Consider the following 17,669-nt stretch of genomic DNA (forward strand, 5'->3'; position numbering starts at 1 on the left):
CTCGGCGTTTTGTTCAGTGATACACATTCACCTCTTTGATTTAGTTTTTATCACCTGAAGAAGGAATCAGTTACCAGTTTCTGAAACGTCATGCTTTATGTAATTTCACATAAACATAAACATAACACGTGTCTGTAAAATTTCTTGTATGCTTTGAATAATATAAATCTCATCCGTATTCGGAAATAGAATTCAAACAAAAATGATTTGAATATTTTAAATGGTACATTATATTTTTAAATATTCAGCACGGTTTTGATGATCGTTTTATTCACTGCTGTTGCTATTTAACTCTCCTAAAGCATCGAATCATCATAGATTGAAAACTAGTATAAACTATTCAATTACATATTTAATACACGTTTATAGAGGTTGTATGTTGGCGAAAGATTACGCTCTACCCAAACTTTAGGGTAGATACAAAAATAGAAATAAAGTGCTGTGTTGTTGTGTCTAATAAAATATAGATGAAGACGAAATGGAAAGCCGCCCGAGTCTTCTTCAGAACCTTATATCTCAAATATAAAAACATTTCCCCGGATCTTACATTAAATTAACTGTTCTGATTGTGAAGAATATTTTTTTTAATTAGTGCAAAAATTAATTGTTCTTCAGCAATAAAAAAGCTACCATACACACTTTTAACTTCTAAAATTGTTTTTGTTATGATGTGCATTATCGTAATCTAAATTTTTATCTTTTACACTTTATTGAGATGAAAACATTTTTAACTACACGCAGAAATTATTTTTTATCATAAGCTAAAACCAAATGTCTGAAATAATCCAAATGTTTTATATATCAAGATAATTGCATGCAAAATTGTATTGTTATATCTTCTTCCTGTCTTTAGTTTTAATCTATCTAATAAAGGTATTTTCTTACTAATGAGAGTTTTTTTAATTACTTTTTTATTCAACTATGTCATCATTATGTAAAACATGGTTAAAAAGTTACGTAGACCTACACTTTAAAAATACATTGGTCCATTAATATATAAATTGGTTACTGTTCTATGTGTCCTTCATAGAATTCTTTTTGATCAGGTACTTTGGTGTTGGTCTCTGACATTTGTTCTCAACTCAATTATTACTATTCAATAATTGGATACTCGTATTATCGATTTACGTTATTACGCTATGAGCCGGTGCGCCGTATAGATTTGCTGGTTCTTTTCAAAATTGTCAAGAGTGACCTCTTGTTTACGTCATTAATTACCCCGCTGCCGCCGACCCAGTAATGACATAGTTAATCACCAGCTAGCCGCCGGCCACCGGATAGCGGGGTAATGACGTGTCAATTTAGTTGCGACTAATTAATCCCCATTGCACCTTCAAGGCGAATTTTATATTCGTGAAATACGATCAGTTGTCATAAGTTTCAATTATTAATCGTCAAATGTGCGATCACCAAGGATTGACGATTATAAAATGGAGTCGTGGAAGATGAATAAATGTTACCAATATTGGGGGGAAATCGTGCTTTACAGTCTGCCGTTAAGAGAAAATAGACTGATAAAACAGAGTGTGGAAGGATTCCACAGAACGAAACGAAAGTCTTGCCAACCAATGCAACACTATAGCACTAATATATTGCACTAACAATATTGAAGTAATAGCGCTACCTCAAGTGGTAGTGCTATATCAGATGATCAAAAATGTCAAATGACTGTATTCACTTACGTTTTTTCCCGGTCACATCATCGCTTACACATTAGACCAATGTAAAAATGTTAAAATAGTATTTTAACCTTAAATTTTAAAATGACAGTTGTAAGGATCCCAAAATAAAATAAAAACAAATACTATATTTTTGTGTGCGTGTGTGTGTGTGTGTGTGTGGGCGCGCGCGCTCGCGTGAAATATTGCATTTTCCTTTTCTTTTTTCCGATATTTTGAACCTTATTTGAATCGCCAAACTTAAAATATCTATAGTTTTGGTTAATTACATTTTTTTGTATTAATTGTAGTTATAACAAGTGTACAGAAATGCCAACCAGACAGACGGTCGAAATGACCATTGTATTTAGTGCAAATTTTTGTTCCTTACTTAGGATAAATAAATACTTATTTTTTTAGTGAGCTAAAGCTAGTTCCTATTAACATTATTGAGCGTAATATTTTGTTTTTGTTTTTGTTTATTGTACAAATAAAGAACTTTTTCTTCTTCTTCTTCTTAAATTTTAACCTTTTGACCCCAGAAATAAATAGAGTTCTTCCTTGAACCATGAGGAATAACATGAATTTAAGAAATACTTTTTGGGCTCTTAATCAAAACTCTAAATATAGGTATCGATACTCGAGTACGTTTTTGAACTGCCATTAAGGCAAATAAACAGAGAATGACAAATTATGGAATAGAAAAGGAATAGGACTGGCACCCTTAGTATTTTCCCCTTTTTATTCACCCAATTCCCCATATTTGGGACACGTTTGGACGGGCGTCCTGACTAAAATATCATACTATACCTTGTCACAGTTCCAAATGTTGTAGGTTCCACATGTTGTATATGTTTTTATTTTTAGTTGCCTACCCTATGTGAAGCACTTTTAGCGTTTAAAACCTACTAATGATGGGAAATTTCGATCCGAAACATATAGTGGAACTTACAACATTAAGAACTGTTTTGACAAGGTGTGGTGCCATATTGTAGTAAATTATACAGTTCCGGGGCTATAGACCATGCATTTTTTACTTATTGACTGCCTCAGAGAACCCTAGAGGTGACTTGCCTTCGCTGCCATAACGTGAGACTCAACCTTAAAACTTTTACTCTCTGAGAACTATATTCCCCGCCGAACTAGAGTTAATAGGACTGTTGATGAAGGTTTGGTAGAATACAATTTTTGATGACAGTCTCTACTTTCATCCAAATAAGGAACTGCAGATATAGAAAATATAAACTTTGATACTTAAAGAGGTCCTGTCATGGGTTGAATTACATCAAAATCATAAGATGCTGTATTTTTTGTCAAATTCGTAGCTCTTCCCTATGATTCCCTATCAAGACGACTTCCCTGATTGTATGAAAATTAAAAAACAACTTTTTTAGTTGGTTTAGATTACAAATTTACCCAAATTTAATACTAAAAGTACCTTTAATTTGACGTGGAGCTATCATATCACTGTTTCTACCTCTTCTGCATTTAGAGAAGATATCAGCGCTATGAATTTAAGTTAAAAATATGTTATCCAAACACAAAGTCGGTTGCTCCACCGTAACCGGTCTAGTTTGTAATTTTAGGCTATGTAACCTCACTAAATATGAATAAAGATGCGTAGCTTATGAATTAAAGAAGGGTGTTTGAATGAATTCAACATAACATTATGGATATCTCAGATAAAACTATTATAAACTAGCAGTTACCCGCGGCTTCGCGCGCAGTATCATAGGTTTTGCACCTGTATGAACACTTCTGGTTTATATTTCCAACGCCGATGTTGAGTTTTCCTTGTTGTCACGATCAAGAAAATACGTCAAAAAGTTTATATTTATTGCCATTGTAATTTACTTCTTTCTTAGTATGTACTGTATAGACTCTATAGTAAATTCAAGTTATATATTCTCGCGTGAGTTTGTCATTTTTTTTTGCAATTTAATCGAAACTGACAAACCAATTGAGCGCTTTTACACATTTTAAGTATATCCATTTGTTGTATCATTAAGTTTGCACAATTAAGCTTTTTTCAATCAGAAATGTTTATCTTGAAATATATAAGGAATGGAGTCTTTTGCGCTGAGTTTATAAAATTTCAAATAATAGACAAATAATCTTAATGGTTTAACAAAACAGTTCAGGTAAATGAATATTGCATGTACACATTTTTGTTTGCTTGGAACAGAGCCTAAAATAAAACGTTGGTGGCGATTTATCGATTGACATTCTGCAATTCTCAATTTATCGTTGTAAGCACAACGGATAGAGTTAGTGGGATTTCAAACATTTCACGATGAAAGGGAAATTGAAATTGAATTTTTCCAACGGATACAGGGAACGAGGAAACTGTTTTACATTGAACAGCCCTCTCTCACTGTACTTGGAAATTGACAAAGGACATGACTGTATTGTCCAGCATCGGCCGAACGCGTCCTGATTGGCCCGGTGACTTGATTAACTCGCCTATTTGACGCGGTTTACCGGCATTACGTCGTGTGTAGGCAGACTATGTCACGTCACACACAAGGCGTGATCGTGATCAAACTTCGGTTCAATTAAAAATATTAACTGTGTGTACATTATACGTAAAATTAAAAATCTTAGAATTATATACTTTTGCATAAAAATCAAATATACACACTACTTTGCCTAAAACACGTTCATTACGACCACTAATTTTCGGACTGGTTTTAATACTATGCGATTTCAAAGACATATTCTTGTTATCTCATATCTACGCACTGACTGATGTTTTTATTCGGTACCTAACTGAAACTTATTTTAAGTTTCTAACTCACCATTCCTAAATAATTCCTGGGATGATAACTGCCACAATTCAGGTAGTACGCAGCGAGTAACAGGTAAAGTAATAACCAGGTTTGTACTTCACAGCTCTAGGTATTCTGAGCAGCAGCATATTTGTTAGCAGAGTCAATAAATAAGACGATGAAGACGCCAACACCGACGCGTAATAAAGTCCCACTACTACGGGACATAGACACTTTGCTCAGCCTTTTATGCTATCGAATTTATCAATAATAAGAATAAAAAAACTGTAAACGTTTCCTTACGTTAAATGTGAAAATATAACGAGGAAAAGTGTTGGCTTCGAAATTTAGCACAAAACAATATGTTTCTTCAACGTTTTCCACGTACCCCAAGATGGTATCTAAACAGTTAAACGATCGTTTTCCCGACGGGTTACTCGATAGTATGAGGTATTTTTAAAGCGCTGTCTCATATTTAAAAAAGTACCAAGACAAGCAAACAATATAAACACTCATAATGAAATATATAACAACGTGTAACACAATTGGTGCACGAAGCACTTTTTGAAAGCCATGTGTGTACCCGATGGAGTAGACGGCAGATGTGAAAGTTCGCGTGCGCCCGATGGGGTACACGTCGCCATGACCAATTTAAAGTTTGTTATTAACAATGGAAGCCTTTGAAGGATAATATAATTTCGACCATTGTTATCGCTATATGTTAAAAAAGTATAACATTACGTTTCAGAAATCTGCCCTCTAACTTGAATGTAATATCTGACACCTGAAGAAGAGGGTAAATTTTGATCCTTGAAACGTAGTGTAACATATAACAATGACAAATGTCCTTAATCCTATTATCTTTGCAGAATCATACTTAATTACCCATACTGTTGATATCATGCGAAAAAGTTAACGTAGAATTTCATACGTTCTATTGAACAGTAATAATTATTAAAGGACTGGCATTATACGATAATATGAGCATACATTGAACAGAGCAACTTAGGGAGATTGTTTATGTTCCACTTGCTGGTTTCCGAACGATGGTTTAGATTTCAAACCAGTTTTATCTCTTTATGATATTGTATTCGCAACTTTACCAAGTCCGTAAAATACAAGCAGGTATTTGTGTCAGTTACGTGTTTGTTTATCAACATTTTTTAGCCAACGATGTTTCCAAACCAATTCAGAGAAAAATAATAATAATTTGTAAATATAGGTAGAAAATCCGATGTAAATAAAGTATATCACATTAAAGTAATGTTGTGCACTGTCGGTATTCATTTGATATAATTTTGTTTCGAATCCCGGAAAAACACTCGTGATGCTTTCAACCCATTTGCGTAACTCGATTATGTAGCGTGAAACGTGGGCATGGCGTTGAAATAAATCAATAAAAAATAATGTGTTCCACAGTTTTCACAAAATAAAATTAAATGAAATTGTTTTCTTATTATAATGTCTCTAATTTAATCCTAACAATTTTCTGAATAAATGTTCCTGTTTAATGTATTTTTAGTATATACCAAAACACTGTTATGTGCCAGAGGTAGTCTCTTGGCCAGTTGACACGTGCAATCATCCCTGTTGAAAAGTGATATTTACAGTAAATCACATTGTTATCCTGGGAGAGGTGTCGGATTCTTCCACCCAATCTTTTCTCGCGCCAAAGCGCCTCCTCTGTACCGTAACATTTGTCATTGTTCTGTCCACCAACAAAGCAATCCTCTCTGACAGCTAGCTGGTTGTTTAACAGATTATTAAGTGCCGGGAAGGTGTCGTTGTCCGTCCGTCTGTGCAATAGATCTTGGTAGAAAGGGTCTAGAGACTGGAAACTTGTTGTTTAGGTTTCCCGTGGTCCAAGGAAGAACTGTATTGATTCTGGGATTAAAAGGCCAAAGGGCAAGACCGTTTGTCTATTTTGTTAACCCTTTTGTTACGTTCTGTAAGACCCTTCGATACTCTGCTGTATCGGTTTATTAATTGTAAGTTTTTTGTATTTCTCTTAGAAAAATCAGACGCTTTGGGTTTGTGAAGAACTTTCGCCTCATCTACAAAATCCATAAAATATTGCTTTATAAGCGTGCAAATTACTGCTGAGATTCTTAGTATATTGCTAGAACGTTTTGCACATATTATAAACAAAATGGTTAGTATCTAGAGTCCAGTGTCTCCCAAGGTATGCCAGCCATGCATTATAATGTAAATTAAGATCAATTTAATTGTGCACTAGCTTTTCAATATATCTTAGACATGTATGTATATTAAACATTTTACCGTTATGTAAAAACCACTTCGGTTTGGTTTAGGTATTAGTTGAAATTGATTCAGTTGGAGGGAAACAATGAAGCAGGTTTTATGGAAAAATTTATTTTATTGAAATGTTAAACATGTAATTAGATACGAAGGTCATCTCTATGTCTTTTCTCAGATAGATAGGTACATGAGAGGCGCCTGCTCTTCTCTAGGACCGCTATTGATTCAAAATTTAAAGGCCACAATATTAAAGCCATATGATATCCGTTTCCATACGGGCATACCTATTAGATGACATATCTCGTATACGAACAAGATCGTTATTTTTAATACTACACGTGTTTAAATTTGAAGGAAAAATTCTAGTTTTTTAATACTGTAATGAAATTTGATTGCACAACTCGTAACTTTGCACAATTTTGCGACAATTTTCTGAAAACGCCACTTAAATACTTGTAATTATCTTTTGATAACTACCCAAACTTGTTAAAATTTGACTCCTTGAATAAGCGTAAAACTAACAATTAATTGTTATAGATTTCAAGTACATAATATGTAGTTTACGCTGTTTTTATGGAGAATCCGTATTTTCGGAAACCAAACGCGTTTTATGAACTAAACGACAATATTTTTAGTCGAATTCGAGGTGTTCTGTTCTGCTTTGAAACGTTCAGCGCTAGATGGTAGGCGATCTCCCCCCCCCCCCTGTGATAACTAATGGAAAGGTCCTAGTGATTTGTAACTTGATACAGAGGTTCCTCTTGGTTTAAGAAATAACTCTATTCATTTTGAGGTCAAAATGTCGAATGGCGCCAAAGTTTTCACAAAAAAGGTAGAAGAGCTATGCGCCTAGTTAATATGCAATGCATGCAGTACATGCGAGACGTGGTGTTGCGGGCATCAAATAGAAGGCGCTCCTAATAGCTCGTAATAGATAGTTACTGTCAGTAGCCTACGGTACAGATTTTCGTTACGTTCTCCGGGTCTTTATATCGTTTTATTTATTTTGATTTTAGAATATTCTATAATATATTTGTATTATCTTATTATTACGTATAATCTATGAAGAATATCCTAGGTGAACCGTGTTTCCCGACAAAAAGCCAGAGAGGATGTGTAAGTGGTGGCGGGGAAATATCGGGTATTTGTTCCCGCAGATACCAGTCAGTCTCCCTGACACGACCGGATGATATTAATTGATCGGCGCGGCGGCTTACTTGGGCGGTGTATTGACAAGCGCCCGGCCGCCCAAGCACAATCAGTTTACCTCCCGCCCACGCTCCCAGGTTCCGTCCCAACTTTACAACTCTCTCCGCCGAGTACTCGTTATAAATCACCACTTTTGTTTCCAACTTGTTTAGAACGTAGTCGTTACACCGGGACTGAAATAGAACCCGACAAACAGCCGGATTACTGTGGGTCACCGTTGTCGTAGAAACGTTTTATGGTAGACTAAATGTAGCTCAAGCACACTTATTACGCACAGTATACGTGCTTAATTATCATATGATTGTTTTAAAACAAAATTTAATATTCTAACATCTTACATTAATTGAACACTGACACGGATCGATGATTGTAACGCGATATAATCGAAATGTATGTTGGAGTGGTATGGATACACTGTGCCAGTGGCGTAGTGTAGCGGGTACAGCGGTTATCGCAAGATATCCGAATCAAGTAACGTAGAGTGTGGTTGCTGCTCGGATGGGTGATCGTTGAGCACTCGTGTTCTTCTTGCAAGCAGCTCACTTCCCCGGCCGTTGGTGGTGGTTCGGAAGTCACCTTTAAGCCGTTGGTCCCCAACTTAAGTGTAAGAGAGAGCCATAACTTCGCCCGATCAAAGAAGACTTCTTTTTTTACGGATCCCTAGATTGCAACCGACTTCTCGTTTGGGTTCTTACAAAATAGCCTTTCCTTGTCTAAAACTCTTCAGTTTGAGTTTGTACACGACTAAATGGACAATGTATGTTAACTGTTCTTTCTTGGAAAATACAGAACGTAATGTACATCGATGGCAATGATATGTCAATCACAGCGTCTCTTCAGGAGCCGTATGAAGACAATGTATGACGTTTTTGGAAATGTATTACGTCAAAGTACTAACAAGACTATGGGCCTTTCCCATCATTAGGATTGGCAACAACAAAAACACAACATTTTGATCCTGGCATCTAACTCCTTTTCTCAAGCTTCTAATTCTAAACATAACATTAAGCATGCAAAGTGATTCTAAACTGAAATTACAAAATGAGGTATTAACAGTTTATAAATAATATTAAGTAAGTAAGTATACGTCAACAGTACATTAGATCCGGAGCAGAATTTTTTCTGGGATGAAAAAAGACACCGCAGATGATGCCAATGTTGACACTAACGGTCCATTATAAGCGGTGAAATGTTAAAACAGTGTTCCCAAGAGAGTGAACTGTAAACGGTTAAGCATTTGCTCTGTTTTTCTCCCTCAACATACTTTCGTCGCCAATTAATTTGAGTACTTCTTCATTTCTTATTTCTTGTCGCATTTATATATTATTTAAGTTTTCAACCGTTTTACTTTCCCTCCTTTCCCTCCACTCAATTATGAACCGTCAAAGTTAATTTTAAGTAGAACATGGTAATACTACAAATAATTAGTAATACCTCAGAAATATTTAGGTTAACCTTATCAGTGCGCTATACCAGCGGCAGTACATTGTATAGTATAAGTGTACATTTGCAAAATTCTTTTTAATGTTTGTGTTATTTAATTGAGTCATGTTTTCGTATCTTAGGAACCAGTGAAAAACTATAACTTCCATCGTTGTTTTATGAAATGTGTAGACGTAAGTGATGTTTATAGTTTGGAATGCTAGTCTTTTTTATATTGCAATCGTTTCATAAAATCCTTTTTCGGTTTAGTAAAAAATATTTGTTATTAATTAAATTCTTTAATGGTCAGTTTTGAATAAGCTTATGTACGTTAGCAATGTACTGTAATATTTTTATAATTTAATTTTATCATTTTTCAACTAACATAACTAAAACTGTAACTCTTAAGAATATTACGTAACTACAATACTTTGAGTATAGCTTATATATTGTTGCATTTGGTAGTTTTCAACATTGTTGATTAAGATTAATGTTTTCTTTGGGCCAGTTTAACCCAAAAAGTTACTCTTGATTTGTAGGAATTGGTTGTACATAACTATAACAACAATTTCAGTATTCTATTATGCACATCCCTCCTATGACATTGGCTCAGTGTTTATTGTTCTGCATCGCAAGTTGTGTTTACTGATATTTCTGTACCATTTTAATTTTAGAGAAATAAACACTACTAACAGTACATGATAGATTCAGATTTCATTGAATTCTGAATGTGTAATGAAGTGAAGAGTTTACAAGCTACAAACTGAACACACGGCTCAAAGCTGCAATACGAGACGGAGTATATTGGGAGTGTAAGGATTGCAGAGTATGGTGGGGGGAGGGGGTGTTGTGTCATGTCACAGGACGCTAATGGAAGTCAAATCGCTTGATTGCATTGCGTACCGACTGAAGATGGCTCAAGATTACACACACGATTGTCTAATGAGTATTAAGATAACATTTATTTGGCTTGAATTCTCGCAATTGATATTCTTAAGGATACTGTTCAACAACAAGGGTTGTCGGCGCGAGTGAAATATATGTGCGTAGAAAAATGATTCCATAGTTTGTTACCGTTGAAGTGTTCACTGTTCACCATTGGTTAGATGAAGTTGCCCAAACATTTGTTAGCGATAGTTTCATAATGTTTAGAATTCTTTGGTATTTTTTGTTATATCGATTTTTGGAAATGATCAATGCGAGGATCACTAGAAAGGAAACCGGAACAGCTTTTCGATCGCGTATTAGTACACGCAGGCTTTTCGTTAAATTCCGACAAAGAACTTCAGTTTGACTTTACATGTACAGTTTATAATACTGAGTTTAAGTTCTGTTCTTGTGTTTTTATCTGAAATATATGTTTCCATTTTGATAAGAATTAGATTAATGGGGCAAATGTTTCTCAGTAGGGCTGAATGTATTTGTCCAATAAAACCTGAACTGGGCAACACAAAACCTATGTGAGACAATTCATAAATGTACAGTGGCAACGTTGCTTGTAGGAAAACAGTTATAACAGGAATTTATTCGGTCGATAAGTCTAGTTCAGTACGAACTATAAAGATTAGAGCTTATGACAAATTTATCGCTACAATCTGAGGTACACAGCCTCCTCTGCCCGTTTGACTGCTATAGGGTGACAATGCTCACTGCTCCATCAAGCAAATTGGAATTAACAGAGGATGTGATTAACTCCCTGGGTGAGATCAATAGCTTGTGTTCCGTGGGATCTTGACAGGAGACAGTCGCTTTTGCCCCTTTTATCTGCTAGAGGTTGGAACAGTGCTATCTGTTCCATCAAGCAGAATGGACTTGGTAGAGGATGTGATTACCTCACTGGGTGTGAACCATAGCTTGTGTTCCATGGGATCTTGACAGGAGACAGTCGCTTTTGCCCCTTTTATCTGCTATAGGTTGGAACAGTGCTATCTGCTCCATCAAGAAGAATGGACTTAGTAGAGGATGTGATTACCTCACTGGGTGTGAATCAGTAGCTTGTGTTCCATGGGATCTTGACAGGAGTCAGTCGCTTTTGCCCCTTTTATCTGCTTTAGGTTGGAACAGTGCTATCTGTTCCATCAAGCAGAATGGACTTAGTAGAGGATGTGATTACCTCACTGGGTGTGATCCACAGCTTGTGTTCCATGGGATCTTGACAGGAGACAGTCGCTTTTGCCCCTTTTATCTGCTATAGGTTGGAACAGTGCTATCTGCTCCATCAAGCAGTCCATTCTGCTCGATGGAGTAGTTAGCACTCACTCTTCCAACCATATAAAAATACTTTTTCTACTTACGTAAACACGGTTCTGAATTCTTCCACTAAAAACAAAATAAAACATAACGAGGGATAGGTTAAGTTATGTTCGAATAATCTAAACACGATTGCATGAATAAAAAAAGAAGATGGCGATTAGAGATTTTGTAGTAAATGTTTTAAAATTTCTAAAACTTGTGTAGGATATATATTTAGGATGATTAAATTTTAGTGAGGCGAAGGATACAGTGGTAAACTACTTTAAACGTCATGGAAAAGTAATTCTCACATTCAACTGTTTTTGTTATGTTTATTGAAATTGACGATAATTGCCACCTGAAAATATTTGTTTCTTTTTTTACTACATTTATTGCAATTGTGTTTACGATTTGACGTGAACACACTTACAAATTATTGTATTTAGGACAGTTCAAACATGTCCTGTATACTTTTTGCAAGCATCAATATTTAAATAATCTAACAGGGTACTGAAAAGTCAAAGCTCTCTTTTCATACACATCCAGAATCCACAGTTAAACTTGGTAGTTGGTTTTAATCAGTTGGGTGTTTTTGGTGTGCTCAAAAGTTTTGAGGGTATCTTCCGAAAGGAAGGGGGCGCCTTAAAAGTTTTAATACAATTCCCCTCTCCCTTTGTATTACATCTTTTCTGATAAATCGTTGTCATGAAAAACAAAGAGGTCTTTATCTTTATTAGTTTTTGGTATATCCAATGTCAAACGTTCTACTGGATCCACCAAAATCCTATTTCTAATACACTAAATCGTCAAACATGGGTCCAATTTTCTTTTATTAAAAACACACAAGATACAATTAAAGTAACCGCTGGAAGTATTTTTGTTCTCCAACAGGTTTTGTAAAACTATGAACGTGCATCTGGTCGCATCCCGTTCATTAACGATAAACCATTTTCAAGGTTCAATCCAAATTATGTTTAAGTAACTTTGCCGGTTCAAAAACTTTGCAGTCGCAATCTAAATTTTGTATTTTGATTATTCATTTTGTGTTGGGTTAATATTAAACTTTTTTTTGGCGTAAGAACATTTTCTAAGTTTCCTAAGATAAAGATCTCAAATGTTCACAAAATTCTTGGTTTAATAATTTTCCAAATTATTCATGGTAATACCTCCGAAACTGAATAGACTAATCAAATAGAGTTACGTATATTTACGTTTTCAACGTAACATTGAGGTTATAACTTAAATCCGAGCTTTGCATATACTAAAAGTATGGCGGATAGTTACGAAACCTCTAAATTTTCATAGTGTGTACTGATTGGTTTTGTTTGAAAGATTCTAAGGCAGGGGCTCCTCAATCGGAAAACAACTTTTAAATTGTTGAAAACTACCCATAAGTATATGAAAACGGCTCAGGTTCAATAACAGTGATTCATTAAGCAAGCTCGATGTATGTAATATAAATTAATACTACAGATTGACAAAGAAGTCTGGTTCGTTCTAATTTTCGGAACTGGCCTTTAATGATGGGGATTAACTAAAGTAATCTCCCAACTGCACTCACTTATTTCTCTCTCAACTAACAACGTTCCATTTAGCTTCCCTTCCCCTCAACTTTATAGACCTCTTTCCATACTGTCATAATCTCTTATTATTTTAGTCAGCAAATCTTTATTCCAGTTATTTTCATTGATTTGGTTGAATTTATATTATTGAATGTTGTAGAATTGTTTGCGAAGTTAATTATAAGTAAAATAGCAGTTACCTGCGGGTACTCGCTCAATTTTCAAAGTCGAAGCCCATAGCTTTGTTAGTGGAAGTATTTATGATGTAATCTGACGGAGTCCTACAGTTTTTAAACATAAGTAGACATATTAGGTACATATCTTTTTAGTATCCTTGGTTGAGAGATTCAAAATGTGAATAAAATATTACTAGTTCTATTTTAGGTGTTGTTGTATTAACAAATCATATTTCGTCTGTTTAGATTACTTTTCTATCCAAATTATTTAAAGTGTCATAGTTTAGTTTGACTTGAGCCCCGACAAGAAAATATATATACCAACAAAACCCAACTTCAATTAAAAAGCGTCAACTTTGGGCTCTTTTAATTTACTTTCTGCCAAAGGTTTTTTAAGTTCCACAGTAAAAGTTTTTCTTGTCTTGGATAATGAACATATATAAGTTACGTACGCATAAAAAGTCATTGTGGTCCAAAAGAGTCAGATGTGACAGATTAAATTCACTTTCGCTCTAATGTATTTACGATACCACAGATGAGTTTAGGTTGTTGCACTGGCCAAGAAAATAAACACGTGTTTCAGGTGCATACGTAAGCTTAAAAAGAGCACTTAAGTAAAAATGCATCTACTTCTGTCGCTTGTATTCTGCTTCTGATATGAGGGGAAGAATGTGTCATCCCTTTACTTTTCCTTTAACTACAGTCAAATTTTTAAGGTAACCAGTGTCGATAACCTTATGTGCAAAATATTCACAGCTGTGTTCATCAGGTGGGTTTTAAATATTATTTTTCAATGGTTTATATACTTTATTCGTCATTGGTCAATCTAAAATATAGTAACTTTGTCTTTGCAATGTGTGTCATATTAATGATCAAGCACTGTATAATTATTCAATCTTCTATATATATAAAAATGAATGTTTGTATGTTTGTCCTTTATGGAATCGTGAACTATTGGACCGATCATGATGAAAATTTGTACGTATATGTATTTTTCAACGGGGAAGGTTTATAAGCTATGCCCATCCCTTTCCCGATTCAGGATTCCGCCCCACTGGTTACAGAAATACCCATAAGAAATGCATTGCAGCAAACATATGTTAACGTCTTTTCAAATTTTTAATCAGCTGTTATTTGTAAACATATATTACACTTATAGTTTTAAAGCATAGAGTAAGCTTAAGAGAAACGACAAATTTTGTTTAAACTGTTTTTGCAATCACTGTTAAACATAGACTTTACTATCCAGATAATACAATTCAAATTTGACGTAAAAATTCACCTTTAACTGCAATATTTATTTAATATAAACCATGCTCATGCTTGATCAGAAGAGTAATGCAGATATCATAATTACTATCTTACGTTGGCTACAAATATAAAGAATGTTATAAAATCAACCTTAGTTGTTTTTTTTTGACAGAAGTATGGTTCTCAAAACTCCGTGTGTACATATTCTCTCGATCGAGACAACAAAGCAAGCTCAATCGTGGCATCGGAGATATAACTAATTTAATCTAAAATTTATTATAGTAAAAAAAAAAAATTTACTAAGTAATATAAGGACTTCGGTTCTTAAGATTTGCGTGCGAAGCCGTGGGTAACAGCTAGATAGAGGCAGGAATATGGTACATACCTTCATAATACGCCCAAGAGGCTCACGATGGAACGACTATCAATTATCTCAGCAATGTTTAGAATGTGATAGAAAAAGAATAAGTGAATATAGTGTACTGTTTTCAACGAAAAATTGCGTGCGAAGCCGCGGGCAACTTTTGCAAAAAATTATTGAAATGCGCAGCAAAGCGCGCCGGGCCCGCTAGTAATTTATAAAATTTAAATGTAAACAAATATTTCTGCCGCTTTGTTGAACTTCATTTGAGTATCACCATCTGTTTAGGGTCAGTTAAACGTTGGATTACGTGTCGTAAATATTATAATTACCTTGCAGAATTATTAAATTTTCTGAAAAACGTTTCAAGTGATATTCATCTGTTAAACCAACCTTGGACTTTTAAAAATATTTCAAAAACGAAATGAGCCAAATCGGCCCAGCCGTTCGTCTAGTATTAACAACGAAAGCGCCCAAAATATCAATTTTCGTATCATAAGAACTTTTCTCTCCTTTATATAATTAAAATATTTACTCATTTTGAAACCTGATCTATTCATAATGAAACCGACAGTGAAAACCGCATCAAAATCCGTTGAGTAGTTTAGAAAATATCGATGCACAAACAGACCAACACAAACAGCTACTTTAATTTATAGTATGTATTGATAATACGATACGCTCCAAACACTGCGAAACGTTACGTTACGTCAAAACCTTCACTCCGGGAGTCCTATTTTCTAAAATATTGGTATGTATCTAATCCGATTAGGTTACAGCCCATGACACTTTATCTTACCGGGTCATGGTATGTGCTACTTTGTTACCTTCTCAGCTGATATCGAATCAGCTCTTAACATTGTAATTTTTATTAGTTGGTCTCGCGCATTTTAGTTTTTATAATTATCAAATAATGCTGAAATACGCACCAGCTTCATTCTACAACACGTGATGTTTTCAAGAGGCTTACCGATGGACTAGGTGTAATTTAATTTTTTCAGGTCCGTTTATTTATTATTGTATGTGGTTTGCTAATATTTTAGGAGAGCTTTCAACGGAATAATAGTTTCATCGGATATACATAGAAGTTGAAAATCTAATAACAATCGTTTTTTAAAACATTGCTTATCAAACCGTCTTATAGACGTATATAAGACAATAATTACGAATGGTGTTATTATAATATATAAATATACACACACACACACACACACACACACACACACACACACACACACATATGTGTGTATATATATATATATATATATATATATATATATATATATACATACTTAACGCACATGTATTTAATAGAGCAGAAGTAATGATTTTGTCTTGTATTTCTCAATTATTCAGCTAAGCTCGTAGCCAGCCACTGTTCAACATATTGTATAATCGTAATTTACACACGCAATTACATTTTAAACTGTAAAGATTGATTATTTGCCTACAGGTGAACGGAGTCGTGCTCCATGGCAGGTGTCACTTGAACGCATCAGCTATCATCAAAGGCCTTCCTGGGAACATATTCAAAGTCATCGTTCTAAGGTAAGCACCTAAAATCACATAACATTTCCATCTGGCATGTAACTTGTTATAATGTAACAAAAACATATTACAAAGTCATCGGAAGTTTTAAAAAATTCTACACTGGACGGTCTAAAAAGCATAAGATAACGGCATCAGTTTATGTTACTAATGGAAAAAATGATTAAATGAAAGATAAAGGAAGAAAGAGCAATAAACTGGATCTAGTTTGTGACTTGATGAAGCAGTAGACTGAGAAAGTAAGTCACTGGGTTGGTAGCAACTCGTGAGGGCTTATTGCACGTGATTAGCGCACATAAGTAATTACTTAATTAGGTATATTAACTGAGTTGCAGTAACATACATCGTATCTATGCTGTTCTTCGATTCCGGTAGTATTGTTGTAGTTCGGATATTGTTTAAGAATAAAGTTCACTGCAATAACACAGCCTTCTCAAAGATTATTATTTCTTGATATGGGATCTTGTCGTCTTGGAGTTCTTTATCAGAGACATTGGTAATTCTTGAGCAGGAAAAAGTGAATATAATTCGTGACCAGGAACGTTGGTAAAAGAACTTTATAATTAAAGAGCAGGAATATTGGCATTTCCTGAATGAGGATATTGGTAGTCCTCCTTGAACAGAATCTTAGGTAACCCTTAAACAGAAAAGTGGGTAGTCCTGGAGCAGGACGTCCTTGGAACAGAAACACTGTTACTCCTTCAAAAGAAAAGTTGGTAGTCCTCGAGCTGGAACTTAGGTACTCCTTGGGCAGAAACGTTAGTAGTTCTTCAAGAGAAACGCCGTTAATACTCCTTGAGCAGGAACGTTTGTTTCTTGTCCTTGAACAGAAATGTTCATAGTCCATTACCAGGAACATGAGTCTTAAGCAGGGCTGTTTTCAGTTCTTTAGCAAGATTGTACAGAATATTATACAATCTTGATTTTTGCGGATAGAATCTTATAATTCTTTTATTATAATGGAACCTCAGCACTAGTCGTCGGGGCAACTTATAAATAATTAGAATTACAATTTTAATAATCTTCTAGTAATGGTATGTGCATATGGTCTTTATTAATTTTTCATATGCATTTCTAGATTTTACAGACAGTATGTATGATTTCTTTAATTTAATATTGAAATTATTTATAAAACGAGGAATAGAACAGATATCCACAGAGCAGCAGGTGCTTATCTGCTTCATCCAAGAGCTATATGAAGTTAATTTTCTAAAACGTAATCC

General features: G+C 34.7%; 1 protein-coding gene across 5 annotated transcripts in view; it reads left to right on the plus strand.

Moving 5' to 3' along the window:
• Positions 1 to 17,669, plus strand: part of LOC124355100 (multiple PDZ domain protein-like) — a 250,063-nt gene that overhangs the window by 116,521 nt on the left and 115,873 nt on the right. For all 5 annotated transcript variants that reach the window (XM_046806048.1, XM_046806047.1, XM_046806045.1 and 2 more), the window contains exon 3: positions 16,352 to 16,446. In XM_046806048.1, the coding sequence (XP_046662004.1) occupies positions 16,352 to 16,446 (95 nt within the window). The remainder of the gene's footprint in view (positions 1 to 16,351; positions 16,447 to 17,669) is intronic.

This window comes from Homalodisca vitripennis, chromosome 2, assembly GCF_021130785.1.
Source record: "Homalodisca vitripennis isolate AUS2020 chromosome 2, UT_GWSS_2.1, whole genome shotgun sequence".
NCBI classification, from domain to species: Eukaryota; Metazoa; Arthropoda; class Insecta; order Hemiptera; family Cicadellidae; genus Homalodisca; species Homalodisca vitripennis.